At 44.8% G+C, this 15,212-nt stretch overlaps 1 protein-coding gene across 1 annotated transcript in view; it reads right to left on the bottom strand.

The window, feature by feature from the left end:
• Positions 1 to 13,897, bottom strand: part of LOC126155223 (GATA-binding factor A-like) — an 84,246-nt gene extending 70,349 nt beyond the window's left edge. The window contains exons 1-2 of the mRNA XM_049916215.1: positions 13,729 to 13,897; positions 5,885 to 6,211 (exon numbers count right to left, since the gene is read on the bottom strand). Coding sequence (XP_049772172.1) covers positions 5,885 to 6,211; positions 13,729 to 13,897 — 496 coding nt within the window. The remainder of the gene's footprint in view (positions 1 to 5,884; positions 6,212 to 13,728) is intronic.
• Positions 13,898 to 15,212: the final 1,315 nt, after the last annotated feature.

The raw sequence follows: 15,212 nt of genomic DNA, 5'->3' as shown, positions 1-15,212 counted from the left end.
GTGCTTTGGATAGACAATGAACACTTTTAGGAGCTTAGTTCTGCACGGTGGGAATTAGGACACGTTGGAGTCGGAGGAAGACCATCTCCAGTACGAAAACGTAAACAACGTTAATGCTCAGGCGATATACACCGCGTGAAGAAAATGCCCTGCAGCAGTCTATATACTTTCAGAAAAATTAAGAGAGCCGACGGCAACTACTAGCTGGTTCCTACCAGCTGCTCCGATAATATCCGCAAGGACAAAACGGGAAAACGGTTCCCAGTCATTGGTCAAAAGACACATTGAAAAAACAACCATCTCCAGCTATGTAATGGCTCTAAAATCTATTACGGACCCTCTTACCAACAGAAAACGTGCACACTGACTAAACCATAATACTCGCCTGTGAAATCGGAAAATAATTAGGCAGAATATTGCTCCCGCACACGGGAATACACTTTCGATTTTGCTGTCCTCCAGTGTTTGAAAATTATTTGATTTACCACAAAGAGTCACTAACTCTTGACTTCAGAAATGACAGAACGGAGGCACTTTAAAACGTCACCTCCACTCCAGATAGTACATGAAATGCCTCTTACAACTGCGATGGTTTTCGGCCGACAACTTACACTACGTGATGAAAAGTACCCAGACACCTAATAGCGTCTTTGCCCGTCGGCCTTATGGCGACTTCAACTTTGCTGCGGGCGCTTTCAAATGGTTCAAATAGCTCTGAGCACTATGGGACTTAACATCTGAGGCCATCAGTCCCCTAGAACTTAGTACTACTTAAACCTGACTAACCTAAGGACATCACACACATCCATGCCCGAGGCAGGATTCGAACCTGCGACCGTAGCAGTCGCGCGGTTCCGGACTGAAGTGCCTAGAACCGCTCGGCCACCGTGCGGGCGCTCTCAATGAGTGGTCTTGATGTCTGTGCAGGAACGGCAAACCGTTCTGCCTCAAGAGCCGAAATCAGAGAAAACAGCACTGTCGGACGCTGGTGTCTGTAGCGATGTCGACATTTTAACTCAGTCCAAAGGCGTTCCTTTGGATTGAGTTTGGAATTCTGTACAAGCCATTCCATTCCAGGAATGTTATTGTCCACAAACCATTACTTCATAGGTGCTGCTTTATGACACACGGTGATACAAGCAATCGTCTTACCCGAACTTTTCCTCTTCTACACACAGCGCACAATGCCGTAAAATGCGTAAATGTCCTTGCGCGTTTCTCGTTTTCTTACGCACAATAGGGCAACCACATCCTAACTACGAAAAACACCCCATACCGTAACTCCATAACCTCCGTACTTCAGTGTTGACACTACACATTGTGGCATATAACGTTCTCTAGGAATTAGCCAAACCCAAGATTGCTACTGATTGCTACTATGTGTGGTGTGATTCATGTCTCCGTATTATTTATTTCCAGTCATCCACTGTGCAATGGCGTCGCTCCTTGCATCACCTAAAGTGTCGCTCAGCACTGACTGCATAAATGTATGGCTTAGGAGTAGCTGCTCGACCATTATACCGCATTCTTTTTAACTCTCTGGGCACAGCCATTGTGCTACCTGGGTTGCTGATCGAAGTTTGGAACTCACGTGTGATTTATTCCTCTGATATCGTGTGATTAATACAACTACCCTCCGTAATGCTCCTCGGTCCCTGTCGAACAGTATGTACATGATGTCTGTCTGGTCTTGATTTATCTTTGGATTTTTCTACGCGTTTTCACTTCACAGTCAGATCAACAGCAGTCGACTTGGCCAACTCTAGAAGGATTGAAATGTCCCTCATGAATTTGTTACTCAGGCTATCTGCTGTTCCTTCTCTATATAAACGATATAGGAGACAGTCTGAGCAGCTGTCTTAGCTTGTTTGCAGATGACGCTGTCGTTTATTGTCTAGTAAAGTCATCGGAAGATCAAAACAAATTGCAAAACGATTTATAAAAGATATCTGTATGATTCGAAAATTGACCCTAAACAATGAAAAGAGTGAGATCAACAGCATAAGTGCTAAAAGGTATCCGTCAAACTTCTACATCTTCATGGTTAATATGCAATTCACACTTAAGTGCCTGGTAGAGGGTTCATCGAACCATTTTCATACTACTTCTCTACCATTCCACTCTTGAATGGCGCGTGGGAAAAAAGGAACACTTAAATATTTCCGTTTGAGCTCTGATTTCTCTCATTTTATTATGATGATCATTTCTCCCTATGTAGGTGGGTGTCAACAAAATATTTTCGCATTCGGAAGATAAAGTTGGTGATTGGAATTTCGTAAATAGATCTCGCCGCAAAGAAAACCGCCTTTGTTTCAGTGACTGGTGGTGGTGGTTAGTGTTTAACGTCCCGTCGACAACGAGGTCATTAGAGACGGAGCGCTAGCTCGGGTGAGGGAAGGATTGGGAAGGAAATCGGCCGTGCCCTTTCAAAGGAACCATCCCGGCATTTGCCTGAAACGATTTAGGGAAATCACGGAAAACCTAAATCAGGATGGCCGGAGACGGGATTGAACCGTCGTCCTCCCGAATGCGAGTCCAGTGTGCTAACCACTGCGCCACCTCGCTCGGTGTTTCAGTGACTGCCACCTCAACTGGCGTATCGTATCAGTGATACTCTCACCCCTATTGCGCTGTAACATGAAACGGGCTGCCCTTCTTTGCACTTTTTCGATGTCCTCCGTCAATGCTCCCTGGTAAGGATCCCACACCGCGCAGCAATATTCCAGCAGAGGATGGACAAGTGTAATGTAGGCTGTCTCTTAGTGGGTTTGTCGCATCTTCTAAGTGTTCTTCCAACAAAGCGCAGTCTTTGTTTCCCCTTCCCCACAATATTATCTATGTGGTCTTTCCAATTTAAGTTGCTCGTAATTGTAATTCCTAGGTATTTAGTCGAATAGACAGCCCTTGGATTTGTGCGATTTATCGCATACCCAAAATTTATCGGATTTATTCTAGTACCCATGTTGATGGCCTCGCACTTTTCTTTGTTTAGTGCCAATTGCCACTTTTCGCACCATACAGAAATTCTCTCTAGATCATTTTGTAATTGGAATTGATCGTCCGATGATTTTACTAGACGGCAAATTACAGCATCATCTGCAAACAATCTAAGGGGGCTGCTCAGATTATCACTTTGATCATTTATGTAAATCAGGAACAGCAGAGGACGTATGACACTACATTGCGGAACGCCAGATATCACTTCTGTTCTACTCGATGATTTACCGTCTATCACTACGAACTGTAACCTCTCTGAGAGAAAATCACGAATCCAGTTACACAACTCCGACGATACTCCATATGCACGCAATTTGATTAATAGTCGCTTGTGAGGAACGGTATCAAAAGCCTTCTGGAAATCTAGGAATATGGAATCGATCTGAGATCTCTTATCGACAGCACTCATTGCTTCATGGGAATAAAGAACTAGCTGTGTTGCACAAGAACGATATTTTGTGAATCCGTGTTGTTTATGTATCAATAAGTCATTTTCTTCAAGGTGATTCATAATGTCCGAGTACAGTATATGCTCCAAAGTCCTACTGCAAATTGAGGTCAGTGATATGGGTATATAATTCAATGGGTTACTCCTATTTCCTTTCTTGAATATTGGTGTGACGTGTGCTACTTTTCAGTCTTTAGGAACAGACCTTTCGTCAAGCGAGCGGTTGTATATGATTGCTGGACCGGAAGACTTGCATTTCTTCTTAATTTCGGTTACACGATAAATCAGTCAAATCTAAAGGCCGTAAATTCAACTAAATACCTAGGAATTACAATCACGAACAACTTAAATTGAAAAGAACACATAGAAAATGTTGTGAAAAAGGCAAACCAAAACTGTTTTATTGGCAGAACACTTAGAAGATGCAACAGTTCTACTAAAGAGCCTGCCTACACTACGCCAGTCAGTCCTCCTTTGGAGTACTGCTGCGTGCTCTGGGACCCTTACCAAATAAAATTAACGAAGTACATCGCGGAAGTTCAAAGAACAGCAGCATGTTTTGTATCATCGCGAAATAGGGGAGAGAGTGTCGGTGACATGATACGTTTTTCGTTGCGGCGGAATCTTCTCACAAAATTTCAATCACCAACTTTCTCCTCCGAATGCGAAAATATTTTGCTGACGGCGACCTACATAGGAAGAAACGATCATTTTAATAAAATAACAGAAATCAGAGCTCTCACGGAAAGATAGTGTGTTCGTTTATTCCGCGCGCTGTCCGCGATTGTAATAACCGAGAATTATTGTGAATGCGTTTCGATGAACCCTCTGCCAGGCAGTTAAGTGTGATTTGCGGAGTATCCATGTAGATGTAGAACGAATAGTCCACGTTCGTCATCAATGAGCTCTCTTGACCGCCCTATTCTGCTTGTGTACCGGCAACAAAACACTCTCCACCTGCTTTTGTACTGGTGGATCCGTCTCTCGTGACATGTCTTGGCCAATTATGCATCAAATAAGGGTATACGGATACATTTGTTCAGGTGGTTTAGACCTCCAAACCGCTTCAAACAAAATTGTTTCAATAGTCAAGCCTTTCAGCCAGTCATCCTTTAGAGCAGAATGCAGGCTCTTTTACAGTTTAAATTTTACTTCCGCTAACAAATATGTGTCGTGTTTATTCTTTTGTACATGTCCGAATGAACTGACACCAATTCGATACAGGGCCACTATGAGTTAAGACGCAAAGGAATTATAGACATTGGCAGCAAGTGGACATTGATTAAAGCTGAACATTTGTAACAGACCGGGATTCGAACGTGAGTCTGCTCCTTACTAGGCAGATGCTCTCAGTGGTTATCCCAACTGCACGGATTACACTAGCACTCCTCCCTTCAGAACCAAATTCGCAACACAGTACATTATCATCATTTCTCACAGCATTTCGCCAATTCTCTTACGAGTGTGTTTAAGTTGAGAATTTGAGCCTGACAGGGGCGTGCTAGGATAATCAGTGCAGTTGCGCTGAGCACTGTGTTCGGATGGGTTAGTGGTCAGAGCATCTGCCTAGTAAGCATGAGATCTGGGTTCTAACCCCGGTCCGGCACAAATTTTAAACTATGCCCATTGATTTGATCAATGCCCACTCGCAGTCAATGTCTATAATTCCTTTGTGCCGCTAGCAGAACGTCTCTGAAAGATGGGTCCACCCCGATAGCTGAGTGGTCAGCGTGACGCCGTCCTACGGTCCCTGGTTCGATTCCCGGCTGCGTCGGGGCTTTTCTCCGCTCAGGGACTGGGTGTTGTGCTGTCTTCATCATCATTTCATCCCCATCCGGCCCGCAGTTCGCCCAATGCGGCGTCGAATGTAATGAGACCTGCACCAAGGCGGCCGAAGCTGCCCCGCTAAGGGCCTCCCGGCCAATGACGCCAAACGCTCATTTCATTTATTCTGAAAGATGCTGCTTCCTGCCAAGACTTTTCAGATGTTTCTTTCCAATCGCAAGCTCCTGAGTCAACTTAGCAAGTCCCGATAATAAGCCATTCAAAAGGATTCCACAAAGAATGACCCATCATCTCCAAGACTGGACATTGTCCCCTGGATGACGGAAGCTTGCCCTGGGCCCACAATATCCGAGAGTACAGTCTGGCAACGCGATCAGGAATGATACATTAGAAAGCGTCTGATATGTTTTTATCGTTGTCAGTAGGCAGAACTTGGAGAGTGGTGGAATCAGGTCTACTTTTGTACAACTCTCTCGGCATTAAAGAGGATGAGTAGAAGTAAGAAGCATAACAGTGATGAAATAATCACTAGCCATTCTTTATCGAGCGACGGTGAAAGAAGTCGCAACTGAAGATGATGCTACAATACCGAAACGCCTGAGGCTAGTGCTGCTTTTTGCCTCGGTGTAGAGTACACGGTATTTGGCTTCGTACCTGTGGCCGCTGCGGGCGCGTACTGCGCGTGGTGGTGATGGTGGTGGTGGTGGTGGGGCAGCACGGGCCGGCTGGAGGGCACGTAGACGGGCTGCTGGTGCTGCTGCGGCTGCGCCTGCTGGTGCTGGTGCTGGTGGGCCGCCGCCGCCGCCGCCGCGGCCGCCGCCTGCGCGAACGACGCCACGCCGCTGTCGAAGACGCCCCCTCCGCCCCCACTGCTGGCGACGCTGCCGCTGCCCGACGTGCTGCCACCCCCGGATGCAGAGCCGCCGCTCGCGAACATCGCGCAGCTCGTTCCACCCCCGCCGCCGCCGTTCACCGCCACATCTGCAGCGTCAAACACGGCACACTGAGCTTTCATTTCTTCTGGTTCACAGATATTAAACTTATTCCAGACTGCATCTAATGGGACTCTATCCTCTTTTCTCTATAGTGGTCGCTTTACGGAAGTGTCCCACTTCGGTACCCATTCAGTTGTTGCTTCAAATTAAACGCTAGGTTTCTTGAATGAGATTTTCACTCTGCAGCGGAGTGTGCGCTGATATTAAACTTCCTAGCAGATTAAAACTGAGTTCCCGACCGAGACTCGAACTCGGGACCTTTGCCTTTCGCGGGCAAGTGCTCTACCATCTGAGCTACCGAATCACGACTCACGCTCGGTCCTCACAGCTTTACTTCTGCCAGTATCTCGTCTCAGGACCGAGCGTGAGTCGTGATTCGGTAGCTCAGATGGTAGAGCACTTGCCCGCGAAAGGCAAAGGTCCCCAGTTCGAGTCTCGGTCGGGCACACAGTTTTAATCCGCTAGGTTTCTTTTTTCCTTTTTTTTCAGGAAGTCTTGGTTCAGTCTCTGAACCCCTTACCCTCTTTCCTCAACTGCCACCACCTCGCCGATGATATGAGGGATAAGTAGAGAATGACGACCAGCACCCTATTATACAATCCCAATTCGCAGAATTTATATTTAAGGGAGTAATAGATTTCTTGCTCATAATGGAGACCGGAGGCCTGGAATTTTGGAAGGGTGGTTATCCATGATTCTCAATGTTGAAAGGGGGTTGTTCTATTTGTCATGACGATATTCAGGAAGTTTTTACCATATATGTGAATGAAGTTGCGAATTTGATAAATGTAATCAACTTCCGTAATATCGATATATTCTTTGTAAGACTCTGTTTGAGACGGGAGAAGTTGGTCAGAGTGGTTACTTCATTTAAAAAGAGTAGTATCGTGAGTTTGACAGTCTGGCAACGTATCTGGTTTTAAAAGAATGGAAGTTGGCCAACCGTGTAGTGGAGGCAGCGTTATTTAAAAAAGGATTTTTGTAAAAATATATTTGGAGGAAACGTTTTAAGCAAACGAGGTCATATTAATGGAAGTATGATAGAAGCCATCTCTTAAGGTAATTCATTTTTTATGTGTAACTGTGAAGTTCCTTATTGTTAGAAGACTTCATTTGGTCGAAGTTTGCTGTAGAAATTTTGTAATGAAAAGTGTGGTGTTGTCTTATAGTTGAAACAAGTGTCAACGAAGACAATTTTACACAGGGACGTTATTAAGAAATATTTTTGCTAACTTGTTTAGATGAGAACTTTATGAAAATATGTATTGTTGTCATGTCTTAATGAAGCATAGTTAAACTTGGAGTCTTGCGTCAACTTGCACCAGGCGAACGGCCTACCTGACGGAAGGCCCTAGCCACACGGCATTTCCATTTTTAGTCACTAAGATCAGTTCCCCATTTTCATTTTTTCTTTTATGACTTCGTTTCAACCCTCCCACTGCACAACGAGAGTTGAGAAGCATTGAATGAAAATCTGTAAAATACCGTCTTGCACTGCACATCGCAAGTACGGTAAATGAAATTTGATTTTTGACAGTCACAGTATTATACCTAGTAGCAACAAGTTGCAGAGCAGACGAGCATTCCATGCGCACAGATAGGCCAATAAATTTAATTACCATCATAATTCATGTCCACTGTAAGGTACAGTGGTTGTCAGAGCATATTTGTGAAAATAATATATCAAGTCAGCGGCTTAATACTAGTAGAAGACTTCAGTAAAGCCCTGCCTTGTTAGCTTCCAAGCAGTTTTATCAGAAAACCTGTTAATCACGGTTTTTGGAGAGTCTTTGGTATGTTGTAGAAGAACCTGTCTTATGTGCGTAGCTAATGCCCTTTCATGCGCCGGATCCCAGCTCCTGAAAAACTCGATGTTTAAATTTTATGCATACCTCCTGCACCCTTAACATTAGACGTAGCGAGATAAGCACAGCACAAAGGATCATGTTTACCATGATGATGGTCTGGGTTCAGATGTTGCCACCCCCCCTCCTCTATTTTTTCCCCAATTTCATGGTACGGAATATCATCGAATAGTATAAGTGAGGCAAAATTATTCAAAAACAGTCATTTTTGACGAAGTAATTTCGTTAATAAATCAGTTATTAGAGCAAACATTCTTCAAATGCGCAGTCCGTTTGTTAAAGAATTGATTACGCCTATAAAATCATCCACATAGGTGATTCGTCTTTCGACCAACAGATCTTGTAATGTGCTGGATATCACACCTCCAAATGCGATGGAACTAGCGGAAACCTTGCCCGGAGGTGTATTTCTAAGAAGATTCAAATCGTGAAGCAATCGTCCAGTGTATCTGACGGCCTTGGTGAGTTCCGCCTTCGAAAGCTCATCGCACTCTTCTACTTGTGATGGATCTTCTATTGGCTGTCCTGTAGGAACGCTTGTTTCTTCCTTTTCTTGCACTTCTTTGTCACACTGCACCGACGACACGCTGTAAACAACTTACACTGCCGGTTTACCGGGCCTGGGAATTCGTTTACGGTTCATGAGGGAACGGGACAGCAAGAGACGAGGTCACGTCTAGGAAACGCAGGAAGCGAAAGTTGTTCAAATATTTGAAATATTAACTACTAACTACAAACAGAATACACATTTGAAGAATGTTTGCTGCAATGATTGATTTATTAATGAAATAACTAAGGCGAATATGATTAGTTTTGAATAATTTTGCATAACATACACTATTTAATGATATTCTGTCCCATAAAAGTATATATACAACTTGCAGCGCAGATATTGCGAAAATGGAAAGTGCTATTGATGAGCGGTTTTCACAGAATATATTGGTAGTCAGGGGCTAGTATTGTTGGTCAATCAACAGCTTGTAACAATATTTACAAAGTGTATTTTTTGTGCAGATACACGCATTTTTAAATGGAACAAAGCCTAATGACATTAATATACTAAACGTAGGGTAAATTAGAATGTCAGTGGAGTCTGTTGCACGAATTGGGCATTGAGTCAGACAGAGCTTGAATGGCGTATACAGGTACTGCTGCCCATGCAGCATCAACACGATACCACAGTTCATCAAGAGTAGTGGCTAGCTTATTGTGGCAAGCCAGTTGCTCGGCCAGGATTGGCCAGACGCTTTCAATTGGTGAGAGATCTGGAGAATGTGCTGGCCAGGGCAGCAGTCGGACATTTTCTCTATCCAGAAGGGCCCGAACAGGACCTGCAGCATGCGCTCGTGCATTATCCTGCTGAAATGTAGGTTTTCGTAACACATCTGAAATGTAGCGTCCACTGATCAAAGTCACGTAAATGCGAACAAGTGGTGACCGAGACATGTAACCATTGGCAACCCATACCATCACGCCTGGTGATATGCCAGTATAGTGATGACGAATATACGCTTCCAATGTCCGTTCACCGAGATGTCGCCAAACACGGATGCGACCATCATGATGCTGTAAACATAACCTGGATTCATCCGAAACAATGAAGTTTTGCCATTCGTGCACCCAGGTTCGTCATTAAGTACACCATAGCAGGCGCTTCTGTCTGTGATGCAGCGTCAAGGGTAACCACAGCCATGGTCTTCTAGCTAATAGTCCATTCTACTGCAAACGTCGTCGAACTGTTCGTGCAGATGGTTGTTGTCATGCATACGTCCCCATCTGTTGACTCAGGGATCGAGACGTGGCTGCACGATCCGTTACAGCCATGCGGTTAAGATGCCTGCCATCTCGATTGCCAGTGAGACGAGGCCGTTGGGATCCAGCATGGCGTTCCGCATTACCCTCCTGAACCCAGCAATTCCATATTCTGCTAACAGTCATTGGATCTCGACCAACGCGAGCAGCAATGTCGTAATACGATAAACCTCAATCGCGATAGGCTACAATCCGACCTTTATCAAAGTCGGAAACGTGATGGGTTCTCCTCCTTGCACGAGGCATCACAACAACGTGTCACCAGGCAACGCCGGTCAACTGTGTATGAGAAATCGGTTGGAAGATTCCCTCATGTCAGCACGTTGTAGGTGTCGCCACCGGCGCATAACTTGTGTGAATGCTCTGAAAAGCTAATCATTTGCCTATCACAGCATCTTCTTCCTGTCGGTTAAATTTCACGTCTGTAGCACGTCATCTTCGTGGTGTAGCAATTTTAATGGTCAGTAGTGTAGTATTTTGAAAAGTTTCAACACTGGCACTTGTTTGTGCCATTCTACGTATGTAGTTGCTAGGTGCAATGTTGTTACGTTTGCTTATTGTGTGCTTGTGTGTTCTCCGAGTGAACTGCAAGTTGCTAGCCAGTTACTGTGCGGCAGTCCGAGCAGTAGGTCATGAACGGACAGGGGTATATACCCATGCAGAAAAAGCAAACAAGGTCATGGCGTTTAGAGATTATAGGAAGAATGAAGTTCGTTCTTGTACGGTGTTTGCGGAAAAATATCGCAACAGACGTCAAGCATCTCGGCAATTATTTTTATGTCAACGTCTTCAACCAGTTACGTGAAAGTGGTAGTGTAATACATAGACAACATAACAGGAGAAAACAAGTGACGACATAGAAGGGGAAAATTAATGTTCTTACTACTGTTGTAGTTGATCCGCACGTTAGCTCCCGTGCAATAGCACGAGGAAGTGGCATGAGTCAGAAGTCTCCTACGCATTCCCCATCAATATAGGTTCCATCCCCTTCATATATCCCTCTTTCAAGAGCTGAATGGAAACGATTATGAGAATCGTGTTAACCTCTGTACATGAGCATTAAGACAGGATACTCCAGAAGTATCATGTATCTTGTTTAGTAATGAATTCACATCTACCAGTCATGGCGAGGTAAACCGCCCAAAATGCACTATTGCTCTGTTGACAACCCGTTGGCTTAGTCACGTGGAATGGCCGCGTCCATGGAGTGTAAAACACGTGGTGTGGGACAGTGAACCATCAGCTCAAAGGCCCGTGTTTCATAGATGGAACACTTAACGCGGACAAGTATCGTAGGTACTGATTTCAAACGTATGGGAAGGGGAGGGGAGGGAAGTGGCACTTCTATTGAAGTTGATCTACACGAAGGATGTCCCAGTTCTGCACACACATATGATAAAACATCGAGAAAGTGTATGTATAGTATTGGGCGACCGGAGATCGAAAGACTATGATATAGCTGACGATACGAGACGTAGTCATGAAGTTTCAGTTATTATCTGGAAGAAAGTAAAGCTATGTAAATATTTCTATGTTTAAAACTGTGTGCCGGGCCGAGACGCAAACTCGAACTCGGTCCCGAGTTCGAGTCTCGGCCCGGCACACAGTTTTAATCTGCCAGGAAGTTTCATAACAGCGCACACTCCGCTGCAGAGTGAAAATCTCATTCTGGAAATTTCTATGTTTATTTGCAGGTGTATGTCTGCAGTCCTAGGACACACTGGAATCTCCTCGCTATGGTAATTAAATGATCGTATGGCATTGTTGGGAGGTCCCATTCGGGTTCGGCCGCCGAGTGCAAATCTTATTTCAGTCGGCGCCACACTGGGCGACTTGCGGCCGATGATGAGAATGAAATGGTGATGAGGACGACACAATACTCAATCCCCGGGCGGAGAAAATCTCCAATCCGGCCGGGAATCGAACTCGGGCCCAGTGCATGGGAGGCAAGCACGTTACTACCCAGCTAAGCAGGCGGACCGCTATGGTACTGCATCATGCCGACAGAGAAGCCAAAATGGAATGGCGAAGGCCATTGAGATAAGGGAGGGTGCGATGTTTCGTTTCCTGAAGCAGCGGACGTTTTGTAACTTTGTCTGGCCGTCAATGGCATTTTGTTTTAGCTGCTGTGGCGGAGTGTGGTACTGTTGCTCGGAGAATTCGGTGTGTACCCGGCCTGCATATATATCCTTGCTTCCACGGATGCTGGAAGACGTTCCTCTGCAGACAAAGGGAGGAACCTGTAGTACCAACATGATGCCTGTTCAGCCCATAGTGCACGAAGTACTACAGCATGTCTTCACACTTTTTTTTTTCCAAACCGTTGGATTGGACGCAAAGGACCTGTGCCTTGACAGTCCCATTCCCTGGATTTGATGCCTGTAGACTTTTTTCTGTGGAGAAAGCTGAAAGACGATGTCTGCAAGGAAATACCAACTACACGCGATGATATGCGGTGACATAGCACTGCAGGCTGCTTAGACATGTACTCTGAAATGCTACCCCTTGTGCAGCAGTCGTTCCATACCAGTCTGGATGAATTTATTGCCGCTGCCGGTAGCCATTTTGAACACAGCCTTTGATGGTCAATTGTCTCATTACTGGTCACATTTACATAACTAGTGCATGCACTTGTGTTATTCCTTAGCGTGTGCTGGCACAGGTTTTGTACAAGTGTCGATGTGGGAACTTTTCAAAATACGATATTTAGCAAACTTCTCGCACTGGAATCCTGCAACACCTCTGGCGTTCTAATTTACCCTATTTTTAGTTTGTTGATGTCAATATCGATTGCTCCATTTAAATAAAGTGTATATTTGCACAAAAATGGACTTTCCAAGTATTATTACAATCTCTTGATTGACTATCAATACGAGCCTCTGACTACCATTCTCTGAAAACCGCACGTCAATAGCACTTTCCATTTCCGCAATATTTGCGGTGCAAGTTTTAGCTGATTCACGTGGCAGGATTTGAAGTGGGACCATCAGCGTGATATTCACGATCCTTAGCCGCTACGCTAAGCAAAATCGGCCCCACATCGTTAATGTTACAGATGTAGTAGGTACGCAGTAAACTTCAGCATCGATTTTCTTGGAAACTAGGGGCCATCGCATGAAAAGACACTACCAGGTACTCGGCACAGGTCCCTCTACAACATACCTAAAACTTGTCAAAATAAATGCTTAACACATTTGATCGTCCCATTGTAAGTTATACATCTACAGGGATACTCTGCAAATCACATTTAAGAGCCTGACAGAGGGCTCATCGAACCACCTTCACAATTCTCTATTATTCCAATGTCGTATGGCGCGCGGAAAGAATGAACACCTATATCTTTCCGTACGAGCTCTGATTTCCCTTATTTTATCGTGGTGATCGTTCCTCCCTATGTAGGTCGGTGTCAACAAAATATTTAACAAAATATTTGCGCATTAGGAGGAGAAAGTTGGTGATTGGAATTACGTGAGAAGATTCCGCCGCAACGAAAAACGCCTTTCTTGTAATGATTTCCAGTTCAAATCCTGTAATATTTCTGAGACACTCTCTCGCATATTTCGCGATAATACAAAACGTGCTGCCTTTCTTTGAACTTTTTCGAGTTACATGTACTAACACCACAAGCAGCTGCAGTAACCCAGTGTTAATGCTGGTATGTAACTGAAGGCATCATACAAGGCTTTTGGTATGCTGTACTAACCAATTCAGTTTACCCATAAATTCTCCTGAGATTGCATTACCGCTACAGATGGATGAGCGCTGTAACTACGAGAATAGTAGGGTGATTTTGTTATGAATAAGCCCGGACGCCTAGGACGCTCACGGCTGCGGAAGCCGATAACGTCTGGCGCGTGATGGACGGACGCATCTGCGCAGAGGCAGGGCTCGGGCTGCTCTTGCGGCCAGGCGGCCAGTCTGGCTGCGATAGCGGGGGCGTGTGCTGGCGCCGCATCTGCATATCGCGGCCGGCAGGCGCCGCGGAGCGCCTTCATTTAGATAGCGACAGCCTGGCCTGCTCTCGGCACCTGCTGTGCGCCGCCGCCGCCGCCGCCGCCGCTGCTGCTGCTCCTGCTTCTGTTAGCCTTTGGGAAAGCCGCGAGCCTTTGCAAGGCTGCCGGCAGTGCAGGCTTCGTTATCAAGCACACGTGTTCTCCCTGCGTCTGTCGCTGCCGCCACGAAAATGTAGCCCTTTATGAAAGAAGCCGACATTTATGGGACCTTGTATTCTCTTCTGACAGCACTCTCACATACAGATGGAGACTATGGCGCTGTTCGGCGTCAAACTCAACAGCACTTTCATATTTGTAGCGATATACACTATGATAGTAAAGTGAAATTTCGTGGCCTTAGAGCAGAATTCGTTTATCACATAAAAATAAAGAAAATTATTCATCGCAATAATCCTCTTTTAGAATACTACATATTGGCCAGTATTTTCCTGTGTACAGGACACGTGTTAAAACACCAGGGAATAACTTGCATGATGCTCGAGTGAGCTGTATCGGGTAATAACTGTAGGGGAAGACAGAGATTGGAATATAACCAAAAAACAATTGAGGCTGTAGGGTGGAAGTGGTATACTGAGATGATGAGGTTGACACAGCAGTGAAATTCGAGGCAGATCACATCGAATGAGTCAGAAGTCTGTTTCCCCCTCCCTTCCCCACAAAAAGCAATTACAATTGTCTCTTTTGTCTCTCAGTAACTGCATTATTACCAGAAGAAGTCAATTTGTTCCCAGTTTCCACCCGTTACTTTTGCTACTGTTTCGGTTCCGAGTTCCGACATGAAGCAGGGGAACCACATCTCACCCACAGTAAGAAATCAGTGCACAACGAAATTTGGAATATTTTTGAAATGGCCCTGCTTTCTCTTCCTTACAATTATATGATGACCCTACGTCCTCTTAGGCTGCGATCTGTTAAGTCTGAAGCGTTGAGAAATTAGTTTTCACATTTGCTTTTGGTCAACAATCAGGGCTGCATGAAACTTGTAATAGTCAATATTTAGTGTAACGCTTCCTTTATTCTTCTATGCCTGTACGATGGGTAGTTTTAATTACCACCTGAAAAGATGAAGTTAGGTAAATAATTTTTAGTTTGTTTGCAAGTACGTACAATGTGTGTCCGTAAGATCGTACAAAAGATTAACAGAACATAGAGAATGCACCTCTGAACAATTTGATGAAGCTATCTTAAGGAGATAACAGGAATAAAATCACATTACTGTGTACTTTTTTTATATTAGTTATAGTTTACTGCAAAGACCATTATTGACACAATGAACATACCATTTGTACTGTATCTT

Source organism: Schistocerca cancellata, chromosome 2, assembly GCF_023864275.1.
Source record: "Schistocerca cancellata isolate TAMUIC-IGC-003103 chromosome 2, iqSchCanc2.1, whole genome shotgun sequence".
In the NCBI taxonomy this organism is placed as follows: Eukaryota; Metazoa; Arthropoda; class Insecta; order Orthoptera; family Acrididae; genus Schistocerca; species Schistocerca cancellata.
The sequence above is the reverse complement of the archived record's forward strand: the minus strand, read 5'-3'. Positions and strand labels throughout refer to the sequence as shown.